The sequence below is a fragment of the Triticum dicoccoides genome, chromosome 7B (assembly GCF_002162155.2).
Source record: "Triticum dicoccoides isolate Atlit2015 ecotype Zavitan chromosome 7B, WEW_v2.0, whole genome shotgun sequence".
Taxonomy (NCBI): domain Eukaryota; kingdom Viridiplantae; phylum Streptophyta; class Magnoliopsida; order Poales; family Poaceae; genus Triticum; species Triticum dicoccoides.
The window spans coordinates 683,750,486-683,766,634 of NC_041393.1; the positions used below are offsets into that span (position 1 = coordinate 683,750,486).

At 45.2% G+C, this 16,149-nt stretch overlaps 1 protein-coding gene and 1 long non-coding RNA gene across 2 annotated transcripts; one reads left to right on the plus strand and one right to left on the minus strand.

Annotated features, from left to right (window-relative positions):
* Positions 1 to 8,742: 8,742 nt before the first annotated feature.
* Positions 8,743 to 9,103, plus strand: LOC119337480. The gene is made up of 2 exons (XR_005163348.1): positions 8,743 to 8,782; positions 8,871 to 9,103. It is a non-coding gene; the product is annotated as an uncharacterized LOC119337480 (long non-coding RNA).
* An 867-nt stretch (positions 9,104 to 9,970) lies between these two features.
* On the minus strand, positions 9,971 to 11,506 carry LOC119336219 (acyl transferase 15-like). The gene has a single exon (XM_037608226.1). It carries the CDS (start codon positions 11,494 to 11,496, stop codon positions 10,237 to 10,239), a length of 1,260 nt encoding a protein of 419 aa, XP_037464123.1. The 5' UTR covers positions 11,497 to 11,506; the 3' UTR covers positions 9,971 to 10,236.
* Between the last annotated feature and the right edge of the window lie 4,643 nt (positions 11,507 to 16,149).

Below are 16,149 nucleotides of genomic sequence, written 5' to 3' on the forward strand. Positions count from 1 at the left end.
GCGTGCACTGGCGCCCAATGTCCTCCGCCGACGCTAGCTCTTCCCCCTTCGGCGCCTCCTCCTCCTCGCCACTGCCGGAGGGCGTCTGCCGATTGAAGCCTGTGCGGCGCAGGCGGCGGCGGGGCCTCGACCTCCGTCCATTGTTGGCAATCTAGACGGCGCAGGGGACGCCACTCGTGCGGGCGCGGGTCTGGCGGAGCCATCGGTGTCGGGGGGGGGGCACGGATACGGCGACCGTGTGGCTGGGAGGCGGCGGTGCGCCCTACTGTGGTGTCGGCGGTTGCTAGGTCATGCCCGATCCGGTTTCCGTCATGCAACAGGGGTGCGGGTGGCTGGTGGTGCTCCGCGCGTGGTGCGCATGTGTGGTGGTGGCCGCCATCTCAAGCGAGGGTGCCACATCCCGGCGAAGGGGTGATAACCCACAAGTATAGGGGATCGCAACAATTTTCGAGGGTAGTATTTCACCCAAATTTATTGATTTGACACAACGGGCGCCAAATAATATTTTTAAGTATTAGCAGTTGAGTTGTCAATTCAACCACACCTAGAGAACTAAATATCTGCAAAAAAATGTTTAGTAACATAGTAATATGATAGTTTGATAGCAGTGGTAACAATAGCAATAGTAACAGTGACAATAGCAGTTTTGTAGTAATTGTAACAGCAGCAGTAACAAAAGTAACTTAGTAAAGATCAACAGCAAAAAACATAGGCATTGGATCGACGATGGATATTTGTGTTGGATGATATTCATCATGTAACAATCACAACCTAGAGCGATACACAATAGCTCCAATTCATCAATGTAATGTAGGCATGCACTCCGTATATAGTTATACGTGTTTATAATAATAACATGCATGGCATCTTTTGTCCTACCCTCCCGTGTCAACAGGGTCCATAAGAAAATACAAGGGATATTAAGGCCTCTTTTTAATAGACAAGCGAAACAAAGCATTAACATATGATGAATATATGAACTCCTCAAACTACGGTCATTACCGAAAACAATCTCAATTATTGTCACCTTGGTGTATGCGGATCATAACACGTAATAGGTGCATATAAATTGCAAGATAGGATCAAGAATTCAAATATATTCATGGAAACACAAAGGGTTCAGATAGGAAATCATGACACCCGGGCCCTAACAATTTGACTCCATTACATGACAAATCTCATCCAATTCCATCACCGTCCAGTAGGCCTACGAAGAAATTACCCACTTCCGATAGCGCGCATCATGAAATTGGTGATGAAGAAGGGTTGTTGACGATGATGATGGCGACGACACTCCCTCACCGGAGCCCCGAACAGACTCCAGATCGGCCCTCCCGATGAAGATCAGGAGGTGGTGGCAGCTCCGTATCGTAATACGCAATGGAACTTATTCTCTTTTTTTCCTCGGGGAAAAGGAATTTATAGGCTTGAGATTAGGGTCATTGGAGCCAATGGACCCCACAAGGTAACAAGGCGCGCCAGGGGGTGGCTGCGCCCTGTTTCCTTATGGGCAACTGGTGGCCCCCTCCGATGGATCTTCGCTCCAGTATTTTCTATATATTCCATAAAAATCTCCAAAATGTTTTTTCCAATTCCGAAAACTTTTATTTCTGCATAAAAAACAACACCATGGTAGTTCTGCTGAAAACAACGTCAGCCCGGGTTAGTTTCATTCAAATAATGCAAATTAGAGTCCAAAACAAGAGCAAAAGTGTTTGGAATAGTAGATACGAGAGAGACGTATCAACTCCTTCAAGCTTAACTCATTGCTTGTCCTTAAGCAATTCAGTTGAGAAACTGAAAGTGATAAAGAAAAAAAATTTACGGTCACTTTTTTCTTGTATCTGTATATAAGCTTACATAGCACCCAAGTTTTCAGCAAAGATCATTTACTAACCATGCAAATGATAACACTTAGAAATCACTTTTACTCATATCAATGGCATAATCAACTAGCGAGCAATAATAACATATCTCGAATGCCATCAAATTGTCAAAATAATTGTGGCACCCCGGCTCAGAGAAAACCAGAACGCCCCGTATTCTAGCCCAGAGATCAAGATGAAGTCTTCTGGAATGGCACTGCTTAGCATAGAACAAACCAGCTCTTTATTACAATCTATTTGGGTACAATGATTACATCGGCATGGCGACACTACGCCTGCCACTGTTGCTCTATGCAAGCAGCAGAACAACACGATGCAGCGAAAGAACTCTAGCAGCAGAACAACGACGACGGTGGTGAACTCCACTCCGCAGGGACTCTGGCTGGAACGCTTATCCTAGCTCGCACGAACGGAAACCACGACAAGCAAGCAATCAAATCCGGCATGACCTGCAAACTGGCAGACACGCCAGGTCAGTACATTGAAGGTACTTGCAAGCTCACAATAACCAGAAGCATTCAAGACAGACAACAACATGGCAATTACAGGTTAAACAGGAATTATCATGATATCATTAGAACATGGCATGACCAATATAAACATGATACAACTATCACAACATGAACATATTAATCCGACAATACTAGCATGCAACATGATGACACTATATGCACCATTTATTCTGCTCCGGTTACCTCGTAACCAACACATGCATCACTTACCAACCTCGGACATCACACGATCATCTCAGGATCAAATCAAGCTTGGTATAAAGAATACCGTAGTAATCATTAAATGACCACAAGGAGCTTGATCTTTACCCACGATTCTCGCACAACATCACGAATATACAACGACTTGGTATCCTTGATACCACCGTGATCCTTATGGCGATCACAACCACGACCAACATTTGGTCTCAAACCGTGATCCTTATGGCGATCACAACCAACTTATCTCATCATCGAACCGGGGTTGTCATTAATCAAGTTATTCTTATTACTGTTGACTCACGGTGTGACCTACTTTTGAACTGGGCCCTTATCCGCGGGCGCGGCTATCAATAGATTTAATATACACTCTGCAAAGGTAGTACATTGTACCCACACTACGGAACCCATGGCCTCGCACTCCCATTTGGGTGGACCAACGGCGTTCCGACAAAACCGTCCTACTGCCATGACACTCTCCCGGCCTCTCCGACTCAATCCCCATCGGGCTAGTCCTGGGTGGCCCTGTGTCTACCTCAATACACCTCAAAACCACCGTCGTGGCCACGATCCACTCTGGGACCCAAACACTTAACTCATCAACTGGCACACACGGTTTATGTCCGCCTACCTGATCAGGGTAGCGCGCGCCCATAAACTTCCCTCGTTGGAGGCACCGGCGAGAGGCACGACAATAGACCCAGTTAGGACCGTCCCCATATCGGTAAGCGTGGTTGCACTGGTCAGCATCGTTTCAGCAGCACCATGACTGACCCAACAGTTGTTCAAGTTCAATTTAATTCGGTTAAACTTGAATGCAAATATGGTGAGTCATGATAAAATAACATGATGCCAATAATAATACATGAACATGATATCAACATAATATGAGGGTATCACATAACTATCCACCATATCAACAATAAACCATATCCACTGAGCATGGCATACTGACTGGCATGAACATCACCAACATCAACATGTACTACTAGCAAGCATAAACATATGCAAGGTAATACCAGCAGGTATAACATGATCACAGAGTACAAAACAACATAGTACAAAAGTGCACATGCAAATCTAAACATTACCGGAACAACGATAACCATATTTTCAACAAGCAAACAATTAATAAAGATTCAAGTTGAAAACCATGGCTACTGCATGACTATCATGCCAGTGGGTATTGTGGCTTGCCTGGGGATGAAGAAGGCATCGGGGAGAAGTGCGAGAAACTCGCGGAACGAATCACCGGAAAACGTACTCTCTCGGAGGGGGCTGAATAAGGGCAAGGGCATAATGGTCATTTTCACAGTGTCAAACCATAGTGAAAGCATGACCAACAGAACGGGCTCGACGAAATGAAGAAGTAGGCTTTGGAATCACCTCATTTGGAGTTACGGATAAAAAGTTACAAGGTGAAGAAGATCAGTGACCAATCTGTGAATATTTTCATCACCAACAAGTCCCTGGGAGGAAAAACTGAAAGCGCATAAGGATGAATACGTTTTCTGAAAGTGAAAACGTATTATGAACCGAAGTAGAATAAAAATACATTTTCACAAAAGAAAAGTGTACCCGGGAGAAACCCGTCTCCACTTATCCACGTGGACCCGTGGCTGGAGCCACTTCCAGGCGGGTCCCACGCGCAGGGGGAGGGGCCAGGCTCGATCGTCCTCTTCCTCCCGCGCCTCTGTTCCTCCCGTGGAACAGAACGGGGCAGGGGAAGGAAGCGGCGAGGGGGCCGGCCGGCTCCGGCCGTCTCTGGCCGAGCCTAGGGCACCGGCGGGACCGGGGCGACGACGGAGTCACGTTCAGAGGGAGCATGGCCGCCGGGGAGGAGAGGGCTGGAGGGGAGAGGCGACGCCAGGAGGAGGACCGGGTCGGGCGGGCGGTGGTGCTCTCCGGCGAAGCAGGCACTCCGGCGAGGGGCAAGGGGGTGGAGTGGCTGAGTGGGACGAGGGGAGTGCGGTGGACGTGGAGGAGAGGCGTGGGGAGGACTGTGGTGGCCGGACCCAAGCCGAGGCCGAGGCGGCCATGGAGGGTGACGGCGAACAACGGCGAGATGAGATGCCGTTGCTCCGGTGGACTAGGAGGGACGAGGAGGGGCTTGGGAGCTGCGGGAGAGTCTAGGGGTCCTTATATATGCCGAGGGAAGGCTTCTGGAGCTCACGGGCGAGCTCCCGACCAAGCATTAATGGAGGGCAGTGGCTGGGCATGGCACGGGCATGGACCTAGCGACGCATTCATGGCGAACCACGACGAGCCATCGACAAAGGGCGATGCAGGGCATCACGGGGAAGCTCCAGGACATGGTTGGACGTTGAGACGAGGGGGGAGCCGATGAGAACAGGGGCGGAAGAAGCCAGAGCGCGCAATCTGCATGACGCAAGCGTGATCTCCACACGCACTGGTGCAAATGGCATGTTCTAGCCGGGGCGACCATGTCTAGTGGAATGACCCTAGTGACCTAAGTATAAATAGGGAAACAAATCATTCCATAGGCAAAAAAGTGATTTGCACTTAGCTCCAAAGTAAATTAGCAGCGAAGTGTTTGTGCTGTGCAGTGGGGACACCAGCTAGGTAACTCAGTAAATAGCTTGTCTGGGAGGTTTATCTATCGAAGGACTTTCATCCTGGAGGTTTTGAGGGTAAATGGATCAATATTTACTGCAGTTGCTTCACAACTGACCAAAATGGTCCAGAAACTAGATCATGATGGTGCACTCACATGGAGTGTCAACTTGAGCTCAAATTGGGCAAGGCTTGATAATTTGGTCAAATGAAGAGTATGTAAAAAGCTCATGCCAAATGGACAAGCCAAAATGGCACTTGCTTCACAAACATCTCTGCTGACCAGAAACTTGGAATAATTTTGGTGATCAACTGGATCAATTAAATGATGCCAAATTGGGTGGAGAGATGTTTTATGGGTATAAGAATGATCTGGTAATTTATCAGGATTTTTGAAGCAATATAAAATGCACTTGCTTCACAACCTGAAAATATTGCCAGAGTCAAAGATTTGCTTCTGTGCTCATATAGATAATTGGATGGGGCTACAAATGGGTGGAAGGGGTTAATATGAGCACTTAAGGAGTGTGCCAAAGTTCAACTCATGTGTGTACTCCTAGCTAGTACTTCCTTCACAAAGCTTTCTGTTTGACAGAAACTTTGAAAAATCACTGAGGAAGATTGACTAGGAAAATAAATTTGAACTTGTTCATGGAGCAATTATTTGGACATATACACATGACCAAAAAGGTGGGGAGCCACTAGGAAAAATATATATGACACTTCCTTCACAAAGTGCCATTCAGGGCATAATAGAAAAAGGAATATTGGGGAATTATTTTTGAACATGGCAATGAATTTTTTTTCCATATTTGATCAAGATATGACCCAAAAAAATTATGAGAATTATTTGAGAATTTTTAGAGTGATGGAAATATAGGTTGCTTCACAACCTAGGGCAATTTGAGTTATTCCTTTAATAGAAAAGAAATATTCCCAATAAAAAGAATATTGGGATGTGGGCTAGGATGGAAATAACAGGGTCTAGGAAAAGATTTGGGAATGACAAGCCACTCTGGAAGCAAAGAAGAGGGCATCTTCTTCAGTTTCCAGATCACAAAGCCACGAAAAAAGAAAACTCAGGCAAAAACCTCGGAAAAACAAAAGAAAAAGAAAGGGCCAAAAATCAGGCTGTCACAAACCTTACCCCCTTAAAGAAATCTCGTCCTCGAGATTTGGTTGCTCAGGGAACAAGTACGAATATTCTGACTTTAGGAAACCGTTTCCAACTCGGGTATCCTTTTTCCTTTATTGTTGTTCCCATTAAATTTTATCTGACTGGCCCTGGGGTGGTTTGATTCACTGTATCCACATCCTAATAGATCTTACCTTGCTTGTTCATGTTTATACAGGCTTCAATTTCTTTTTAGATCTGCCGACTAATTGAGTGTGATTTAATTATCACGACTGAAATATATGCCCGTCTCACAAATCCTCCGCTGGGTGTGCCACCCGACACTGACAACCTTTCATGTAATGATGATCAGATTTTTCTGATGAAAACTCAAGCTCTGACTCATTGCATTGGGTTTCTCCACTAAATGCAGGTCCTTTGGGTTCCAAACAGTGAGTTAAAACATAACCGTTTCCTGACAGATTCTGACTCATCGCAGAAGTTTCTGAATCATCTTAACTGGTTCCATTATCGTGAGTATCGGATCTGTACCAAATATTTGGTTGTCTCCTGTCGCGGCCAGCATAAAGGGTTTGGCCTGTATGATAATATTTGCAGACTTGACTGACGGTGGTTCTGACGGAAAATTTTTGTTCACGACAGGCTATCCATGATGATTCATATAAGTGAGGACTCAGGCTTCCAGTCTGTTATTCCTCATGTCGATTACTCATGCTGTAGGCATATTCATGTGGATCAATACTGACTTAAACTGTCCGGGGATCTGCACCATGGGGGTCGTGTACAATTTTCATACCTGCCTCACTGGTCTCGCTCCTTCATTATTATTTTTTTGGTCTGGATTCTTGGCTGAAAGAGCTGGGCCATATTGTTTCTCTGTATGACCATAGGTACTGTCGGTGCAATTTTTCGGCAATCGTAGCTTATCCTCGTTTTTCTGACAAGGTAACCCATTAAATAGCAGGTTCAACACCTCTCAAGTTTTGATTGTTGGGAAATGATCATCCGAAACCCTTGCAAAAAATGGGCAAATAAATCAGTAGCCACCAAGGGTATGTATCGATCGCCCCTCTGTTTTTCACGCCCTTTCTCTCGGTTGGTCTGATCTGCCGTGGTGAAAGGTTGGCTAGCTCCGTTCGTTTCCTGCATCCTTGTAGCGGAAATGCAGAATCGATCGGCTCACAGATCTGGGACCTGGCTGTTGTGCAGAGTGGGGCGATTAGTGGTTGTCGTGTGATTATTTGTGTCCGGAACTGCGAGACCATTAGAACTCGACAACTTTAGCTGTCGATAGATTGTTTGTAGGACGGTCAATGCCATGCGCTGAATGTTAGGATGGCCATCTGCAGTTAAATTACAATGCCATGCCAATCTGCAGTTAAATTACAATGCCATGCTCCGAATGTTAGGATGTTCAATGCAGTAGTCCAGTCTGTAGTTTGGCTCTTAGGCTTGCTTTTGCTGCCATTTTTATTGATGAATGCAACTGCTATTTCTTTCGTTTTATCCAAAATGTCACCTTATCTCTAGTGCAATTGGAGGTTAAAATGTTTGTTCAGACAATAGAGTTCATGCTACGACAGTCACTGTATTGTTTGAATGGAATTTGCATTCTGTAATGGGACTGAAGTTTACCTCTTTGGCTTGCGTTTGCTGTGCCCTAGAGATGAATACAGCGCCCTAGAATAATACCAGCCTCTTTATTAACACTTCCTGGATTTCTTCCATATCTGGGGGACAATGGAGGTTGGGATACTTGTATTTTGCTGACATTAGTTTCCACTGTTGTGTACCAATTTTAGGATATTTTTAGGGGAGTTTCATGATATATTGGTAATGTAGAATTTGTAGGTGGATTGTGCATTGGTAGTTATTGTAGTATAGCTTGCAGTTTGGTGCTTCCTTGTGATCCAGCACCATTCTAATCCAGTAGGTAGTCACAAAGAGATGTATTCCCACACCGTTTAGATTGGAAGAAAGGTGTAATTTCTGATTTTCAGATTAGGCCACGTTCAGGCTATATTACTAAACCAACGTAGTCTGTGTAATGCTTATACCATTTTTGGGTAACTGTTTAAGATTGTCCTTTGTTGGTGGTTAAAACATTGGATGGACTCGTATTATATTGGATTGATTACTTTTTTACATGTGGCTCTTTTCAAATAGTCTAATTTGTTTGTTTGCTTGTTCAGGGAAGTTGATTATCCTCGCAAACAACTGCCCTCCACTCAGGAAGTCTGAGATCGAGTACTACGCTATGCTGTCCAAGATCAGCGTTCATCATTTCCATGGAAGTAAGATTATTTGATCCTAGTCTGAAACCTTTCTCAATGCTTGTTTGACGTATGCAGTTCAGCTTGTTTATACTATCAAATAATGAGTTGTGGCCTAATGCTAACGAATGGGCCTTTGTCCTTTCAGACAATGTGGACCTTGGAAGTATTACCGGGTGTGCTGTTTGAGCATCCTTGACCATGGTTCGTCCCTGTTAAACTCAAACCTCTTCAGTCATTTTTCATTTGCCCTGATAACTTTGTACTGAGCGTTTGCTACACATGTTTCCAGGTGACTCGGACATCATCACCACCGTTCCTCAGTGAAGACAAGCTTACCTATCCTAGCCTAAGATGATGTAGTGTGGAGAGTCGTGCTTGCAAGGCCGATGGCCGTCTCTCGTTATCGAGCCGGAGCTGCCAAATGCAGTTTCAAACCAAACATGGCTGTTTTTGTAAGGCATTCCTATGGGTTTTGTTTTGTGATGAGATGATTATTCCTATGGTCCTTTTTACCGTGCGCAATTGGATGATCAGTTCTGTCAACATTGTTTTGCCTTGCTCCTCTAGTGAAATAGAACTAAAACAACTAGTCGCTTAGCTGAAGAATTGCGTGAGACTAGGTGATGCTTGTGCAATCTATGGAACGATTTTTGTTTCGCCACGCTGGAGTAGAGATGCTTGTCTCTGTTGCCCAAAGAATACTCCATGTGGGTAGTTTGCCACGTCTCGCTGTTAATAGACGGGTCAACTTTCTCTAATTTTTTTTTGAATTGTGGGTCAACTTTCTCTTAATAGCTCAACTTACGACCATGCTTGCACAGATTTTTCTTGTTTTTGTGGCATCCACGTCGATTCCGACAATAGCTTCAGATGGCAACAGCCGTCGGCCTGGGCCGTGTATAATCATGCGTGGTGCTGGTCTGGTGCCTGGTGGAAATTTACACTTGACCGGACATGATGGGACCTCTTGACTGGCTTCACTTCAGCGGTCCTTGCAGCTTGCGCTTGGGCGATTCGTCTCCACTTCCACTTCCACCTCGCTTGCGTGATGGGGTGAGGCGGCTGGACCTTTCAGGGTGGTCAGAGAGCGACTAGGGAGGCGGCTGGACCTGTGTGATTTTCCTTCTTTTTCATGGGTAATTCCTCTGTGCGGGTCTGTTACGCCCTTTCTATTTTGTTGTGTTAAAATTTCACCATAGATTTAACGAATAAGATGTAAATTACTATTATGCTATAAAAATTGCAACGTACGATTTGGAATGTAAATTCAACGATATACTTATTTTTTTTTTTGCGGGGGGACGATATACTTATTTACAACAAACCATCCATCTTTTTTGACTAACGGTTCGCTCGAATGCAAATTTCAATTCGTTGAGAGACCATTTTTGTTACGATTCAGGACTATTATGCAGCATTTTTTCATGGATTGGGAAGACAATTTGCTTACCACTTATTAGGGTTATAGAAGCGACTCTGCACCATATTAGAAAGCAACTTTTTAGTCATACCGAAAAGAAAACTTCAGTCGTTACCACAAGAAATTTGAAATATATGAGAAAGGGCGCCGGACCAATTGATTAGTCCATTTTGGGTTCACATTGAGATTTGAAATGTGAAAAGCTGAGAACTGTAAATGCACTCCGCAATTCGCATTATACGTCGAGGGCGGCCAACTCCGCTACGAAGGCGTCGGCATGCTTCGGCTTGACGCAGCGGGACACGACGGTGACGCCGTGCTCCCCCTTGCACGGCGGGCACAGAACGCAGACGAGCCCCACCGTCGGGTGCGCCTTCCACATCACGCGCGCCGGACTCCCACGCCCAAAATCCACCGCTTCGAATCCTAGGTTCCTCCAGCTCGATACTCCAAGCGTGTTGTACCTCGGGGGCGCCAGCTGCTGCTGATCTCTATCACCACCGGAGCCGGTCTCACCGTCGGCGCCGCTATTTTGGAATATGTCTGGTACCTTCTCTTTGGCGAGCTTGATCAGCCTCACCAGGTCCTTGATTTCGCCGCCCGCCACCGTGCCGCTTGTCGCCTGGACCAGCTGCATGGTGATGCAGTTGCCGTAGTAGCCTTCCCTGGCGCCGACGAGTTCTCGCACGTTGCTCGGGAAGGCGAGGGGCACGGAGGCGTCGTGGTCACCGTCGGAGATGACCGCGCGGGTGCGGCACCGCCAGAGCACCGCGGCGACGGCTTCGAACGTCGTGCAGTCGCCGCCACACTCGAATTTTATGCGGTTGATCAAGCTCGTGGGGATGGTGACGTCCAGGGTGGCCAGTTCCTCGGTTTCTACGCGCATATGAGACCTCATGGCGGCCACCAGCGGCGGCGGGAGGCAAGGCAGCGAGCCTTGGACTTCACACCTGACCGGAACGACGGCCGGCTGCGGCACGCCCCGGGCGAGCTCGCCGACGGCCTGCAGGAACTGCGCCATCCCCGCCGCGTCGGCTATGACGTGGTTCCACGTCACGCCCACGGCGAACCCGCCGCAGGAGAACTCGGTCACCTGCATCAGCAGCAAGGGGTCGATGAGGCTGCAGTATTCGGCGGGGTAGCCGACGGCGAGGTCGCCGTGGAGCAGCGCCGATCTCGTGACATCGTCGTCGTCCAGGGCACAGCTAGCTGACGCGCCCACGAAGGACACGCCCTCGCCGGTGCACGCGATGTGGAGCTCCCCGTCGCCGCCGGTGGCGGCGAGGCGGCCGGCCATCGGGGGATAGTGCGCCAGCGCCTGCGACAGGGCGTTTTTGATGGTCTTGACGGGTTGGTCGATTGGTTGGTCGAAGACGAGGAGCAGCGTGACCTCAGTAGGGCCCATGCACCTGTCGAACGAGGAGAGATGGACGATGCCGGCGTCGAAAGGGCCGGCGACCACCGCCGGCGAGGACTTGGTCACTACAACGCTCATTATCTTGTGATTTGTTAGGCAAGTTGATGCTCTCAAAGTCACGGCTGGCCTGGCTCTTCTTATAGGCATAGTGTAGTAAACAATTCAAAAAGTTGACTCTTCTTTTATTTTTCACGTGCAAGTTGACTCGTATTAACAGAAGTGGAATGAGTGTCATTCAGACAGTTGCACTATTTTTATATCAAACGATTTATGAGACTTGTTTTTTTTTTTTTACTTTCAATGCAATTACAAAAATTTCAGTCATTTTGATAGTACTAAGATAACTGCCTTTTAGTCACTCAAATATTTGAAATATTATGCTGGTAGACACACATTTTCATATTATTTTGAATTTAGAAATAAGTGATTGGATTCAACAAATTTAGTTCAAGTGCAGATTTCGGTCCTTTGGCTGGAATAGAAACCAAATAACTGAAAATCATATTCAGTTGTTTCGGCTATGGCCAAAATATTTCAGATACTGAATAACGTTATGACTGTTAGCCGCCGTCTCGCTTTCGAATAGACAGGTCATCTTCGAGCTCCTTGACCATTCATGCACAGATTTAGGCTGCTAGTTGATTCCGACAATAGCATTTGACCCAAAGACGCACAAAATTCAGATGACAAATCCGTCGGCATGCAAGGGCATCTCCAACGCGGTTAAGGGACACATTATTTGTCCACGGACTGGTTGGAATCAGACCATGGACACGGATGCTGAAGCAGGTCATCCAACTGTATCCCTTAAATGTTTGCTCAACTCTAGCCATTCTTCATTTAAATGCATATATAGTAATTTGAGTTCATAGCGCCCGATCAGAACAAAAAGAAGAGGATGTTTATAGGAGAATCGCGTTTTGGCTCTCGGCCTCCATGGGGGCCGATTTTTTGAAAAATTCAAAATTTGAAAATTTTGGCTTCAAAAAACTCTGAAACAATTTGTACAAGTAAACAATGATGTGAAGAGTATGTGTGTAAAATTTTCAGGATAAATACGTTGAAATGCGACCTGTACAAAAAAAATCATGGTATGAAAGGATAAATAATATCATGTGTTGAAAAGCTTCAGTTTTTTTTAGCACAACCCTCATTTCAGCGTATTTCGACCAAAAAATTAACACACTTGTGCGCTATGCCTTCATCTATCTTTGTATTTTTTCAGATTCTTTTGAAATGTAAAAATATAAATTTTCAAGAATTTCGAATTTTGCATTTAGAGGCCTCCATGGAGCTCGCCTCCAAAAGCAATTTCTTTATAGGTTTTACATACTCCCGATAACAAAAGAACTAGTCTGACAGTCCGTGGAAAAAAATCATCTAGATTGGTTATCTCAGCCTCTTGCTGACTCTGCCTCCGCCTCCTTCTTATCAGCTCTGTCTTCACAAGCTGCCTCCTTCTTTGTGGCCTCCATCTTGGCCATCAAACACTCCAACAACCTAAGATGGACTACACACATGATCATCGCCACATTCAACTCATCCATTCTCATGGTCAACATCTTGGAATCCTCCGAAGCAATCGCGAGCTCAATCTTCCTCTCTTCGACGCAGGTCTTCTTCACTTCGAGGTTGATCTTCTTCTCAGTCGTCACCATCAAGATGTTGAATCTCTTTGCCTTCTCTTCAAGGTTGATCTTCTTCTCGATCCTCCACTTGCACCGGCTCTGGCAAGTCTTTGTACGGGTCCATGCGGCAACAGACAAAGAAAAGCCTAGAATTGGGGTGGAGCGCAACGACGATCGGAGCGAAGATGGTGTGGAAAGCGTGGGTTTTGGCACGAAACAATGCGGACCGCTCCAAATGCACAGGCTCCACCTTGGTTTTGGGTGGGCCAGGAGTGTCGGGGTCCTACGTGGCCAAGGTCCGGACTCCGGCAAAGCCACCTGGTTTTCTTCCTGTTTATGGTACGGGCAAAACGGACAGACGGAAACGTCCAAGTACAAATACGAGACCGTGTTAGATGAAAAATTGGTTCGAACAGCTCAGTCCATACAATTGCGGGCATTCTGTGGGTCCGCGTTGGAGATGCCTAAAGCCACGCGCGAGCTAGAAAGGTACTCTCCGGGCATGATGGGAGCACAGTGATCCTTTGCAACTTACGCTTGGGTATTTCATCTCCACTTCCACATTGTTTATGTGATTTATGGATTTATTTATTTTTGTTTCAAAAAAGGAGTTAAAATTCCAGGCTTCCGCATCATTATGGTGCACACAACCATCTTTATTAAAGCTGATACAAGGCGATGAGGCAAGAAGCTAAGTACAAAATATAGACAATTACGTCACAACCATTACCTATGACCAATTCGACTATTTTCGCAAACAACGCCTTCAAGAAGGATACAGGCCCTTATCGTTGTCGCCATGTCTAGTCACAGACGACAAGGATAATGTTGTGATAAACGCCATCACACCATGACACCAATAAGAAGACAAACCTTCATCAAGGTAACAACGTAAATACATTGCCGCTGAGCCCGACAAATGAAGGTTAGTACAAAAGTTTTCACTAAATACATGAAGCGATACTCCAACCACCATCTCATTTGCGGATCTCCCAATAGTCGTCCAACCGTTACTCAACGCCAGGGCGGAGTGACGCTAGCGAAAGGGTGATGCATTTGCTTCTGATCTTCAAAGCTCTTAATAGGAAGATGAGTTCAGGCTCATCAGCCTCATCAAAGCTCGTGCATATCCTTCTTGATTCCCATGGTGGAAGGGCCACAAAGCAATATGGGTTCAGGCCAATCAGCCTGATCCGTAGCGTCACTAAGCTTGTTGCAAAGTTCCTACCAAGGAGGCTGCCGCTACCTCAAAATCGCGAACTACTCTTCGCATCGCCGTGCTGTATGGTAGATTGTATGGTAGAATCCTCACAGCAGAGAATCAAGCTATTAAGGGGTGGCCACATGGCCCTGTCTGTCACTTATGTGTAGCGACCAATGAGACAATCAGTCGCCTTTGCAAGGACACCATTCCATCTCAAAGGAAGTTGAAAGATTGTGAATGCATGGATTGCCATGCCACGAAAATGATGTTTGCTGCTTGGGCTACAGGTAGCCTGTTATCATCACTGTTCGTTTTGCATCGTATCCACAATGCAGAGACATGCCCGGTCCATATGCAACTTTTCATTCTCACGTTCAGGACACTTTCTCGGCAACGCTTTGGCCCAGACATAATTCCACCGAAGCTGGACCACGGCCCAATGATCATATATACATTTATACTTTTATGACCTCGTTTTACGAGAGCTCCTGTTCGGCGCCTTAAGCGCCCGAACAGGTAGCTGGCGCCCGCGCGCCTCACCTCATGGGCCGGCCCAGCAAGCTGCACAAAAAGCAAGTCGCGGAGGAAAGGAAAAAGCGGGAGAAGCAGGATTCGAACTGCAACCAACAATTGTGAATTTGTCTCAAAAAAAAAAAAAACCAACAATTGTGAATGCTTGCACGCGTTACCACTGGGACACAATCAGCTAGATGATTACTAGTGGAAACAAATATCTTTTGGCCACTTATTCAGCACAAACCTTAAACATATATACTATTATTGTATATCCACTATACTTATTTGAATACAAAAAATATAAATTTGAAAAAGCATTCATAAAAACCGTGAATTGAAAGAAATCAAATATTTTCAAAAAGGTTTGTAACAATGGAAAAAAATTCGCAAAAAGGAAAAGGTTCATGAATTTTAAAAAAGTTCATTGAATTTGACAAAAGTTCATCAATTTGAGAAAAAGTTCACGAATTTAAAAAAGTCATCAAATTTGAAAAAAAAAGTTCATAAAATGTGAAAAAAAGTTCATCAAATTTGAAAAAAGTTCATCGGATGTTGAAAAAAGTTCATCAAATCTGAAAACAGTTCATCGGATCTGTAAAAAGTTCACCAAGTTTTAAAAACGTTCATTATTTTTGAAAAATGTTCATTGATTTTGAAAAAAGTTCATAAATTCTGAAAAAAGTTCGCACATTTTTTAAGAAAGTTCATCGATTTTGAAAAGAAGTTCACAAAAAACTGGAAAAAGTTCACACATTTGAGAAAAGTTCACTAATTTTGAAAAAAAGTTCATCAATTTTGAAAAGGTTCACGAATTTAAGAAAAGAAAAAACAAAAAAGGAAAAGGAAAAGAAAAGAAAAAGAAAGGGACGAAAGTAGATATAAAATAAAAGCCAGAAGTTACCGCGTGGTTAGTCGACTTACTCGAGTACGAGAGGTCCCTTGTTCGAGTCACCACGCCCGTGTTTTTGGAGAAATTGCAGTTTTAACGCAAAAAATAATAATCTAAAACGGGCCGGCCCAGGTTGGAGTTGGGGGTGTGCGCCGGTTTGCGATTAACACAGTAACGGGCGCCCTGCGCCAAATAGGGACCAGCATCCTATACAGCGGGGAGAGCTCCTATACGGCGCATTAAGCGTGCCTAACCAGTACATCTACTACAACCTAGTGATTCATTACAGCGAGAGAATCTTAACAACAACACTAACCGCACTATTTCTGGTACAAATAATTTAGAAAGACGTGATTTTTTGGAAAATGAAAAATCTGAAATAAGTTTTAAAAAATCGCGAATTAGAAAAAAGTTCATGTATTCAAAAACTTTCACCAAATTTTATAAAAGATCACCGTGTATTACATAAAATTTCATTGTATTAAGAAAAATGT